Below are 13,075 nucleotides of genomic sequence, written 5' to 3' on the forward strand. Positions count from 1 at the left end.
TGTTCTGCAATCCTGCTTTGTACCGCATTCTGTTTCATTATATTTGGGCACATTTGAACGGGTTCTTATGAAGCAGTATGGCTTGAAGGACTCAGGAGGAATGTCCTTTTTTTTCATTGGGATACGATTTCTTCCATACTGGGTTTTTCACTTGGGGTTTTGCATTCTGTGTTCCCAGAATGTTTGCAAAGTTGCCCTGCCCCTTCTTTCAAATTGCCCCGGCATAGGCAACTTTGTGCAGACCATCTCTGCTCTCGCAGAGGCAGATGTCTTCTCCCTGACCTGTTCCTGCTCCCCTACAGCCCAGGGTGATTCTTGAGTGTTCCTGGGCCTTTTGTAGTCTCTCCGACAACCAACTCCACATTCACTGCTTCCAAATGGGACTGGCTTTGTAATCAGCCCCCTTGGTTCTGGTTATACCCTGTAGAAGAAGGACTTGGAGACTAAAGAATCTCACGAAAGAGACGTACACTTGTGAGGCAAGTTTGCTAGGGCGTCAAGACCTCAGAAGGAATGGCTAGCCAAACAAGAGAAATGCAACAGGTGCAAGATGGACAAATGACAAAGGAAAGAAACCACAAATTTACCAAGTTTATGATGGGTTGTTCACAGTGAGATACAGCAATGTTGTCACCTGATCATGACCACAAAGGTCACATCATATCACCTGACAACAGCATTGCAGAAATAAGATGATGCTGGCTTCCATTTGATAATAAGTACAGTATGGGAGTACTCAAGATTTCCCTCATTTGGCGGACCAGGACTACTCAGGTAACCCTGTTACGTCTGGTCTGTCACAGCGTGCAAAGTGTTTCTTCGTCTTGACTCTCCAACGTAACGACGGCAGCATGGCAAAGTGTCGTGTAGCTCCTGACAACCCACACCTCACTTCTTCATCCACTTTGGGTGAAGGACATCTGAATCCCACCCAGATTACATCTCACTTCCTTTAGCCATCTCTATATTGCCTGATTAAACCCAGCTTGCTCTTACATTCATCTCAGACCGTAGCTCCTAGGACATTTTTAATGCCTTCTTGTCTGGCTCTAAAAACATTTTGATGGTTTTCAATATGTTGCCTCAATAGCTTTCATACTCTGGTCTCCCTCTGCAGCCAGCCTCCAGAACGCTGCCAATGGCAGGCAAGAGGTCTGGGACCATGGAGCACTTTTAGGTTCTGCCTAATGGGGTCACAGACAGGAAATGCACAAGTAAACAGGCCATTTCCTTTTATTTCTTCTCCCTTTTTTCTCTCTAGCCAATCACCTTGACATCTTGGGATCAGTGTGTAGCCTGCTTAAAAGACCCTTGGTGGTAAACTGCTGACCAGAACGGTGTGTCTCATTTTTTTATGGAAAGGTCATAGGGGACGATTATTAGATGGTCTGCCCAGCACCCTCCCCCGCTGCTTCCTCCCATGTTTGCAGCTGCAACAGCCACAAAGTGACTTTGCCCTGCTAGCCTCTGTTGACTGTTCCAGCTGTAAGCCTGTCTTCTAAAGAGGAGGAGCAGCTGGACTGCATCAGGAAAAGCTCCGAGCTGTTACTGTGAGTGGCCATGCCTCACACCATATGGTTGAGGAAGCAGAGGGAACCAAGCATAGCCTGAAAAGGAAGAAACCAATTCTCGAGGGACGCACTTACAAAATGGCCCCGAGAGAGACTGTCCCACCTCCCCAGAGTGGCATCCCTTAGCTGGCCTCAGGCTATTCCTTTCGTTTTATTTTAGAGAGAGATTGAGAGCATGAGTGGGGGAGAGAAGCAGAGAGAACGTTAAGCAGGCTCCATCTTCAGCACAGAGCCTGAAGCGGGGCTCGATCCCACGACCCTGGGATCATGACCTGAGTCAAAATCAAGAGTCAGATGCTCAACTGACTGAGCCAAGAAATGTCACTTTCCTTAAGCTAGTTTGAATTATGTTATTGCTTGAAACGAAAAGGAACCTAATACATGTGCATGAAATATTTCATTGTGGGCTGTAGTGAAAAAAAAAATTGGGCTTAGAATCAGAAGGGAAAAAAGAAAAAAATTCATGAGTTGAGAACCATGGCATACGAGGCCATACGTCATGCTCAATATTTACCCTACATTGTTTTATGTATTTCTCATGGCAGTTCTTTGAGATAGGTATTAATATCATTTAAATGAGTCATTATCATTCAAATAAGGAAAAAAGGCTTGGAGAAATTGACTAACTTGCCCAAGATCACACAGCTAAGAGCCAAGAGCCAGGATCATATCCAGGACTAAGGCCAGTTCCTTGGCTTTTCTTGGTGCCAAGTGCTTGGCACATCCAACTTCACTATGAGGAGTCTGGAGACCAGGGCAACTCCCTCGGTGTAAAAATTAAGGGGGATGATATGTCAAATCTAAGTGATTTGTAAGCCATATGATTATTAGATCCCTAACGTAGCCTTTGTATGAACTTTTCCATAAGGTAGGCAAATGAAATATGGTTTAAAAGTGGCATATTTTAAATGGATTATCCCATTATGTGTGTTTCTTAGGTACCAAATTGAGCCAGTGACCCTCTCTGAATCAACGTCGCTGTGACATACTTTCCTAAGTTGACACGTGTGTTAAGCCCGCATACAGAATCAGCTGTAGGCCTGGCCTTTGGGCTTCTCCCTCACCTACTGAGCTGCAACAAGGATGGTGACAGACCGAGATGCTGAACGGTGATGTAGTGTGGAGATGAAATGGGTGATAATGACGATCCTGACAAAGGTTTACTTGTTACTGCAAGTCAACCACAAAGCAGGCACAATATCAAATACAGAACTAAGCAGGACTTTAGATGGGATAGAGTAGAATCCAGTTTATAGCAAAGACAGGGTTAGAGGATTACCAGTGTTTGCATATGGAAACTCTGAACGTGTTTACCTCCCCAATCTCTCTACTAGGTAGGCCAGCCTGAGCCAGAGAATGTAGTCACCTCTCATTTATAACCCCTTCTTTATTATCAGAAGGGGTAAGGATTCAGGTTCTGATTCAAATGAACTCTGAAATGCTCTGATTAGAACATTATTATGTGAGGAACCTGCTCTATTTATGTGCCTTAAACAGATGAATACACCTAAGTAGACTTTGAAGAGTGACGACCTGACCCACGAAAACAGAATTTGTGGGGGAATAAACTTTCAAATCTTAATACTTGTACATTGACTATCAATCCTGATTATCAATGAAGTTGTTCTTTTAAGGGTTTATGATACTGCAAACTGTCAAAGCTAATTTAACTTTCCATACACCTGGATTTCTTTAGAGATAGGTGACACAAAAAGGCAAGCATATCATTTAATGTATAGGACAAAGTTACACATGGTGGTTTTGACATGAATAGACTTGTTCTCTCTTTCAATGGGAAGTAGAAGTAGTTTTTTCATTATGAGTTAAATGCAGTATGGAGTGTGGCTAGGATTTGAGGAAACTAAGACAAAAAAACCCACCTCACCCTTTGGCATCTGTTTTTGTAAAAATGGAGTTTCTCAGATCAGGAAATCAATTTTCACGAAAGTCTTTTTTTCCTACTCAATGCTCTACCCTTTAGTTTTCCTCGGCTTCCACTTTAAGACTATTCCTAAAATTGACCGTTAGAGAATTGACATCTGGGCCCTTGGTGTATGGCAAATGTAGATGGAAACAGAATCAGAAGCCTGGGTGGGCCAGGGGTGGGGTCAGCATCACAAGCTATAAATATATTCTTGGTGATTTGGGAGAGGTGGCAGATCCCTTTGGGAATCTGACGCAAACTATATACCCTTTTGCAGAAACATATACACAAAATGTTCTGTACAATTTTTAAGTGTGCATGGACCTCCTAACTCTTTCATGACCGCCTAGCTTTTAGGAGCCCCAGACTAGATCTGAAAATTCCTTAAGGGACTGTCAAGGGTTAAATGATTGGCGGCCTGTGCAGAAATTACTACCTCACTCAACAGGAGCCACTGGTTTGATTGGCTGGGAGCCCCAGCTGGTGCAATTAGGATGCTCAGGTGAACTCTGCCTGACTCCCATCCTTAAGGTGCATCTGGCCCTGCAGGCGTTGGGCCAGGTTGTGTGGGTCTGAACTGTCCAGGTCCGAAGGCTCGTAAGGATGACAGGAAGGAGTTAGACTTTATCCGGAAATATTAATGCTCTCCTTTCTGAGCCAGAGCCCACGTAAAGGAACTCATTACAAAAATTAACTTCCTCACCTCTGATGCCGAGGGCCAGAAAAGCGCGGCCTCCGGGGGTGGGGGCGCTTTAACCAGGGTCCCCGAGCCTCCAGAGGCCCCAGCATGTATGGAAAGGTTCATTTCATCTCCTCGCAAAAGGTTTGGGTGTGGCCCCGACGGAAAGGATGGGGTGAGCCAGGTGCCATCGGCCCCAGTCTTTTGGGCCCCCGCAGTTCTCCTTGTCTCTAACTACAAAGCCCCTCCCGGGGTACGCTGATTCACTGACCGAGGTTCTGGGGTGGCGGGGGAGCCCCAGGTGAAAGCCGAAGCCACCCCGCCCACCCGAGCAGGCCTTCCCCAGAGCAGACCCGCTGCGAGGGCGGCAGTTAGTCTCTGCTACTCAGAGCGACGCCCACCGCCTGGAAGCTGTGGAAGACCGGAGGCTGGAGCCCCGAGCTCGCTAGTCGTCGCCCAGGACCCGCCCCCGCACGCTAAGGTACCGCCTCCTGATCCCGCCCCCCGGATCGAAGGCCCGCCTACTGCCTCTGACCCCGCACCGAGGGCTCGCCCTTGGTCCCGCCCCGGCTCCGCCCCCGCGCGCCGGGGGCCCGCCCCGGCTCCGCCTCCGCCCGCCATGACCACGCCTCCATGCCGAGGGCCCTCCTCACGGTCCCGCCCCACCGCCTGGGGCCGCGGCCGCTCCGGCTCGGGCGCGGTGCTTCCTCCGCGGTCCCGGCTTCCGACTGAGCCGCAGCGGGCCGCTCGCTCTACCTGCCACAGCCCGGCCGGCTCTTCCGCGCCGCACGTGGGCGCGCCCGCCGACAAGGGACGCTGCCGCTGCCGCCGCCGCCGGTAAGCCGGCCCCGCGCCCTCGGCCGCCGTGCGAAGCCCGGGCGCCCCGGGCGTCTCCTCCCGCGGGCCCTGGGGCGGCGAGGCGGCGCGGGCGTCCTCCCCCCGGACGCGCAGGGTTCGAGCGGCGCTGTGGGGGCGGTCCCGGGGCGAGGGGAGCCCCCCGAGCGCGGCCGGGGCCCTCGGCGGGCGCTGCTGCAGTGCGGGGCCGGCCCCGGCGAGGCCGCGCGTGGGCGTGGGCTCCGGCCCGGGACCCCCGGGGACACCCCGAGGGCAGGGCGGGGTCCCCCAGTCTCCCCGGCCCTCTGCGGCGAAGGAAGTGCGGCCAAGTCCACACAGGGCCGGTCCGGCCTCTCGTCGGGCAGGTGGAGGTCAGGTGGGTCACCGCTCGCCTTCCCCTCACCTCGGCCGGCGGACGACGCAAGCCGCGCCTTTGTTTGCTTGTGCCGTCCTGGTCCGGGCGGAGGGCTAGGGACTGAAATCTTTGTAAACTGAGGGCTTTCCTGATGAGGGAGGACCCCAGAGTCTCCTAGACTGCCCCCAAGACAAGAGATCCAAGCCGCAGTGCGAGCGCTCTCCCCCCATCCTGGCCCCGGAGTCTTGCAGGATTGTCGCCTGCGGCCGGCGTGGTTGGACCTTTAGCAACTCCTAGGGCTGCTTAAGGAGACTGTTAGCCGCAGGTGTTTCCCTAACCTGGGACAGTTGCTCAATATTTGGAGAAACCTTTGTAGGATTTTTTGGTAAGGCGATGGAGGCCTTCCCCCCCCCCCCCGCCCCGTCCCCAAAGCCCGCTCCCGTTAGGGTCTTAAATTTTTTCCGCTGCAATTTAATTACCACTCTGAAAGACCGAATTCAAAATAATGTGCCCCAGAGTTGATTAAACCATTGGCAGAAGAGTGTTTCCGTGCTGTAGACTAAGGGTCATTATCTAATGTTCTTGCGAGAGGGTGGCTATTTGTCGTTTTTCACTCTGGTTTCATCTTATTCCCATGTTCTTTCATGTACATGTCTTTACAGTTAACTTCCTTCTGATCTGGGCAGTTGATTTTTCACCTGAACTTGTTTTTCTAAGAAATTAGGAATGGAAAAGGTGAGAGATTTCTTGCTGACATTTTCGATTTTAAGGCGGCTACTTCTGGTCAGATGTACTTGTTTATATGGTTATTCCTTTGTGTATTTAATTGTTAGTAGTCTGTGGGACTCCATCAGTTTTGCTGAGCTGAGCCTCTCACAGGGAAGGTACTCAGGATACATTGCAAGAGCATTGTCAAAAGAACTATTTGAGGGCTGAACTGTTCATTTTACTTGCCGCATAATGTAGTAAAAGCTGTGTACCATTATGCTGACCTGAACTGGATCCCTAACTCTGCCAGTTGGTTGCTGAGGGCCCTGGGCAGTTTTTCTGATTCCCAATATCCTCATCTTGAGCAGCATCAAGATAATACCCATCTCCTAGGCTTCTGTGTGTTGCATAAGATAAATGCATGCATAATGATGGATTTACTGAGCCCAGAAGGCTTGTGTAGTAGCATAGTATTGAATGCCCATATTTTGAAATAAAGGAGTTTGCTTGAATGCCTCTTTCCAAACCTCCCATCTGTGCTTTTAGTTACACCAGATAGTACTTTCTTCATGTAGCCAGCCATGACATTGAACTGCTCCAGTTACCTGCTCTTACCTGGCCAACCCCTTCTTTGCCAGGAGCAATGGCGCCACCTCCTAAACACGAGCCTGATCGCTGACTGCGGCTCTCTTCCTACTAACTAGCCGCCCAAACCTGTGGACTTTGAGGACTCCTCTGCTGGTAGTTGGGCTTCCTCTGTCCTTTCCTTGTGCCAGTGTTATGTCCGCACACCCTCTGTCCCTGCGTGTGCCACCTTAAATTGAAATTATGTGTTTAGGTATTTCCTCTTTCAGTTATGTTCTGAACTATGAAAGGGGAACCCTGTTTTTTTCCGTGTTTCCTTTCCCTGTACTTAGACACTTAGTATAGTGAACAGACTATGTATGGAGTTTTGCAGTGGTTCAGAGATGCTGGATTTCAAACCTGTAAATTTCCTGGGGAAAAAAACCCAATTATGGTTTCTTTGGGTGTACTAACTCCTTACTCGGGAAAATAAAGTCCCATTTCTCATTACCATCCTTTAATATTTTTAAGGAGTGTGATGGCTAGTGTTTCAGAAAAAGGGACAAGCCTTCCCAAGGATCAGTGGGCAATTTTACTGTGTGCGTTGATATACGTAGTCCAGTATATTTTTGCAGAGAGCCACAGAATGTGCAAAGGCTCTGTGATAGGCTGAGTTAGCTCTAGAACAAGCAGAGTGCCTCAAAGAGAGATAGATGGAGCCTTGTAGGCCATGGGGTGAGGGGTGAGGAAGTTTGGATTATGATAAGCTTAATGGGAAGAGTTTAAACATGGTGGGGGTGCAGGGGCGCCTGGGTGTCTCAGTCGGTTAAGCATCCAACTTTAGCTCAGGTCATGATCTCACGGTTTGTGGGTTTGGGTCCCGCATAGGGCTCTGTGCTGACAGCTCAGAGCCTGGAGCCTGCTTCCGATTCTGTGTCTCTCTCTCTCTGCTCCTCCCCCACTTACTCTCTGTCTCTCTCAAAAATAAACATTAAAAATAATAATAAACATGGTGGAGATGTACTGTAAAGTATGTTTTAAGAGGATTCTTGAGGTGCTATGTGAAAATGCATTGGAGAGGGGCAAGAGTGAAGAAGAAGCGTCAGGAAATACCTGCAAGCTTGTAGGGGAAAGGTGGCTTCTTGCACAGTGGTGCCCTGGGGATGGAGAGCAATTGAGGCCACAGGTGTTTTGGAAGAAGAGTCAGGACTTGGGTTGAGTGTGGCAAGTGAAGAGAAGGAAGAATCCAGGATGATGTCAGAGGTCTTGTGAATGGTGGGGCCACTTTCTGAGGAAAGGAAGACTGGAGAAGGAGCATGTTGAGCAGGTCGCATCAAAAGTATAGTTTCTTTGGGGGGGGCGGGGCGGGCGCCTGAGTGGCTCAGTCAGTTAAGCGTCCGACTTGGGCTAAGGTAATGAGCTCACAGCTAGTGAGTTAGAGCCCCGTGTCGGGCTCTGTGCTGACAGCTCAGAGCCTGGAGCCTGCTTTGGATTCTGTGTGTGTGTGTCTCTCTCTCTCTGTTCCTCCCCCACTTGCATTCTGTCTCTCTCTCTGTGTCTTTCTGTCTCTCTCTGTCAAAAATAAAGATTAAAAACATTTTTTTAAGTATAGTTTTTTTTAAGGTTATTTTGAGAGAGCGTGTGCGTGCATGTGCACATACACACACACACACACACACACACACACACACACACACATTAGCAGGGGAGGGGAGAGAGAGAATCCCAAGCAAGCTCCACACTGTCAGCACAGAGCCAGACACGGGGTTCAAACTCACAAACCATGAGATCGTGAACTGAGCGGAAATCAAGAGTCGGACGCTCGACTGGCTGAGCTACAGGTGCCCCAACAGTATAGGGTTTTCTTAAAGACAGCTTTATTGAAGTGTAATTTCCAGATCATAACCTTCATTTAAGGGCACAGTTCGGTGATTTTTAGTCATTCACAGAGTTGTGCAACCATTGCCACAATCCCGTTTTTGCACTTTTGCTTTACCCCAGGAAGATCCTGTGCCCAACAACTCCCTGTTGTTACTCCCTTCCCTAGGAGGCCACTAATCTGCTCGTCATCTCTGTGGCTTCACCTATTCTGGGCATGTGGTATGAACAGAATCATCCAGTATGCGACCTTTTGTGCGGCTTCTTCCACCACGTTATGTATTTCTCAGGTTCACCCGTACTGTGGTGTATGTACATCAGTACTCTGTTCATTGTATGGCTAGACCGTATTTTGTTGATGGATGTTTGGGATGCACTAAGGCTGAGACACTATGCCTCATCCGAGTGGAAGAGTCAAGCAGACAATTGCATGAATTTGGACCTCAGAGGGGAAAGTTTGGGCAGGCATTATGAATGCATGGGTCATTAGCTTGAAGATGGTATTTGCCAGATGACCAGGGATAAAAAGAGAGAGGACCCAAGGCCTCGTACCAGGACATGCCAACATTGGCAGCAGGTAGAGGAGGATCAGCCTGCAGAGGAGAAGGAACCACAGAGAAGGAAACCCGCTCAAAGCTGGTGGGGCCAGAGGAGTGTGTGGGCTGAAAGGAGGCTGTTTTGAAAAGGAGGGAGTGGTCTGCTACACACTCCTCCTGAGTGGTAAAGGCCCACTGACGTGACAAACTTGAAAGTTGTGGTGGCCTTGGGAGCTCAGAGTGGGCCCAGAATGACCAGAAAGTGAACTAGCAGATATCATGGGATTCTTAGAACTTTGCCAAGGCCAGTAAATGAAAGATCCAGGCCTCAAGAACATTTCATATCTACAGTTCAGTTTCTTTCTTTCTTTCTTTTTTCTTTCTTTCTTTCTTTCTTTCTTTCTTTCTTTCTTTTCCTTCCTTCCTTCCTTCCTTCCTTCCTTCCTTCCTTCCTTCCTTCCTTCCTTCCTTCCTTCTTATTTATTTGAGAGCAAGAGAGACGATGGGGGTGGGCAGGTGGGAGGCATAGAGAGAGAATCCCAAGCAGGCTCCACATTGTCAGCATAGAGCCCGACGTAGTAATCGAACCCATAAGCTGTGAGATCATGACCTGAGCTGAAACCAAGAGTAAGATTCTTAACTGACTGAGCCACTCAGGCTCCCCTGCGGTTCAGTTTCTTTCATCTGTGGTTTTGCCATTTCGACTGACTACATGCGACTTTGTTAGCAAACTCACTATGGCATTTTCAGTATATTTAATTACATCACAGTGCTCTACATTTTATTCTCTTTTCAGACTACGTACTAGTGACTGTCAGCCTCGTATATCAATCAGGCTTGATCGTGTTTGGTTGTATCACAAAATGTGATTAAACGGTGGCTTACATTATCTCTTCTGTGCAGAAAACATCAAGTCCAGAGGCAGAGTGTCCAGGCTTGACGTGATGCCTTCTTTTTTTTTTTTTTTTAATTTTTTTTTTTCAACGTTTATTTATTTTTGGGACAGAGAGAGACAGAACATGAACGGGGGAGGGGCAGAGAGAGAGGGAGACACAGAATCGGAAACAGGCTCCAGGCTCTGAGCCATCCGCCCAGAGCCTGACGCGGGGCTCGAACTCACAGACCGCGAGATCGTGACCTGGCTGAAGTCGGACGCTTAACCGACTGCGCCACCCAGGCGCCCCGACGTGATGCCTTCTTAAAGCCATCTCTGGCCTCAGCTGCTGTGTCTTTCCACTTACCCACAAAAGTTGCACACTGTGGATGGTGGTTTCTTCTTGGTTGCCACACGTGGCTTCACCTCCAACATTAAACCTTTGTCCAGGCAGAAAGAAGGGCAAGAGTGAAGGGCAGGAGGCCCATGCCAGAAGAGTCTACCTCCTTTCAAACCGCCTTCCTGATGGCCCCACCACCAGCTTCTACTGACCGTTCATTGCCTAGAACTGTTAATGGCCACCTAGCTGCAAGGGAGGCGGGGAACTGTTAGCACTGCCCCGAGCAAACTTAGTGTTCCCTTAGTATGGAAAAGGGGACAAGGAATTTTAGGGTAGATGCCTGCCATACTTTACATAGATCTTAATCAGGTGAAGGCTAAAGAAGGAGGGCAAATCAGAGCCTTAAGGCAGCCTTTTTGAGAAAAATGTCAAAGTGAGGAACTTGGTGACTTTCAACATTTCCATATCTTGTGGAATAGCTTTTTTTTTTTTTTTTAAGGTTTATTTATTTTAGAGAGAGAGAGAGAGCACAAGCCGGGGAGGGACAGAGAGAGAGAGGGAGAGAGAAGATCTGAAGTGGGCTCTGCGCTGACAGCAGTGAGCCCAGTGTGGGGCTTGAACTCACAAATTGGGAGATCGTGACCTGTGCCGAAGTTGGATGCCAAACACAGGCACCCCTGGAATAATGTCAGAGTTATTATTTATTTGAATAAACTGATAGGTTGACCTACAGATCTTTTTTAATGAAGGAAAAAAAAAAACAAAACTTGACCTAAGCACGCATACATTATAATGTTTAAATGACAGATATTTCCACAAAGTCAAATCAGTGCAGTATTCTGTGTTATTTTTTGTTTCCTTTTGTCGCACTGAGGATAAAAAGAAGAGGAAATGGTTGCCATTGGAGCTGGGATTAGACGATAAAGGTCTCAGGCTTTATACCAGCTGCAGTGGTTCATACATAATGAATGCATCTAGCCACAGGGAAAAATAAAAGAATCCGTCAAAGAATATACAAAGGCAAGGAGAATAAAATGGTGATTGCTTGGGCCCTGGTGTCACCACCCTGCGTCCAGACTCTTCACACTGAGGCATGAAGCTGTCAGGGCAGTGCCTGGTTGGGGAGATGGGTGGGTAATTGGAGCTCAGTGACCGAACAGGCACATGGTGGATTTCTGGCAACACTGGGGTCACATACTGCATTCTTACATCCTCATTGTTTAAACTTTTCTTGTTTTTTCCATCAGATCTTCCTCTAGAATATTTCCAATCCTCTAACATAGTCTAGTCGAAAAGGACTAGATCACTAAAGAGGTTGTTCTGGGTAATAGCATTGACCTGCTTTTCCTTAGCCTTTATAAATGCCCTTCAGTGGGAAGGGCCGTCTGCGTTCAGAATTACCAGTGGGCAACAAGACTGGTTTGCCGCTTTGTAAGTTTCACTCCTAGAATTAATTTTGTCAACTCAGGAATCCTAGCATTTTTGCTTCTTTTCTGCTCCGTCCATTTGTCTCCAGAATCCAAGAGGGCCGGAACTGTTTATCTTTTATCTACCACAGTGCCTGGCCCAGAAGCCTTGCTAAATATTTGAATTGGATTGCTGAGTACGTTTGTGCACAGTAGTGTTTGTGGACGCGTGTCCTCTGTAGCTCTGGGCTGGGAACGCTTTGTGTCCTTGGGTAGCTCCCTCATTTATTTCTTAATTCACTTTTAGATCCTTTCTCCACTGTGAGAATGTAAGATGGATCCAGAAGAGCAGGAACTCTTAAATGATTACAGATACAGAAATTACTCTTCAGTGATTGAAAAGGCTTTAAGAAATTTTGAGTCCTCAAGTGAATGGGCGGATCTCATATCTTCACTGGGCAAGCTCAACAAGGTAGGTGGGGTGGAGAGTGGATTGCATGGAGGGGGGGACACCCCTGTCTTTTTATTATTTCAAGAAATTACCTTTTTTAAAAAAAGATATTTTTTTTAACTTTTATTTATTTAAGTAAGCTCTACACTCAATGTGGGGCTTGAACTCAAGACCCAGAGATCAAGAGTTGCCTGTTCTACTGACTAGGCCAGGCAGGGAATTATCTTTTTTTGTTGTTGTTATACAACATGTTGATTATAACAATTAGGAAATACTGATAAGAAAAACTACCCATGTTAGAGAGGGAGGGAGCCAAAGCATAAGAGACTCTTAAAAACTGAGAACAAACTGAGGGTTGATGGGGGGTGGGAGGGAGGGGAGGGTGGGTGATGGGTATTGAGGAGGGCACCTTTTGGGATGAGCACTGGGTGTTGTAAGGAAACCAATTTGACAATAAATTTCATATTTAAAAAAAAAAAAACTGCCCATAATTCTGTCACCCAGTTACCTGCTGTTATCCTGGTCAGTATACTTACCACCTTTTTTTTTTTTTTTTTCCTGATCATAGAATTATACCGTGGATATAGTCAATGGAATAGCTGAACAGTCTCTTTCTCAACTATATTTACATCTAAACAAGATAAACTATAAAATTGTCCAATCAGTTATTCAAAGATGAATTATTTTTCAGGTACTACTTAGGATTTTTATGGCTTTTTCTTTTTCGGTCTACTTTTATGGCCATTTTTACTGCAGATTGTCAAATTTTGGTCTTCCATGAGTTACCATCAATATTGAAATCTGCCCAGAGATTGTGAGTGTGTTTGGACTAGGAGAAAAGGGCCAAGTCTAGGAAGAGCAAAACTGGTCACATGCAGGTTTGACCTTGTGTCCTATAGATGGGACCACTGCATGTTCCCATCCTGCCCAGCAGGATGACCTAGTAATGCCCAGT

At 47.6% G+C, this 13,075-nt stretch overlaps 1 protein-coding gene across 4 annotated transcripts in view; it reads left to right on the forward strand.

Annotated features, from left to right (window-relative positions):
* The first annotated feature begins 4,879 nt into the window (after window positions 1-4,879).
* Window positions 4,880-13,075, forward strand: part of DOP1B (DOP1 leucine zipper like protein B) — a 104,901-nt gene continuing 96,705 nt past the window's right edge. For 2 of the 4 annotated variants that reach the window (XM_030330164.1, XM_030330165.1), the window contains exons 1-2: window positions 4,887-5,011; window positions 11,977-12,141. In XM_030330164.1, coding sequence (XP_030186024.1) covers window positions 12,004-12,141 — 138 coding nt within the window. In that variant the 5' untranslated portion in view covers window positions 4,887-5,011; window positions 11,977-12,003. Of the gene's footprint in view, window positions 5,012-11,976; window positions 12,142-13,075 lie in introns of all 4 variants that reach the window. The other 2 variants (XR_003971875.1, XM_030330166.1) reach the window with 2 other exon arrangements.

Source organism: Lynx canadensis, chromosome C2 (assembly GCF_007474595.2).
Source record: "Lynx canadensis isolate LIC74 chromosome C2, mLynCan4.pri.v2, whole genome shotgun sequence".
Taxonomy (NCBI): Eukaryota; Metazoa; Chordata; class Mammalia; order Carnivora; family Felidae; genus Lynx; species Lynx canadensis.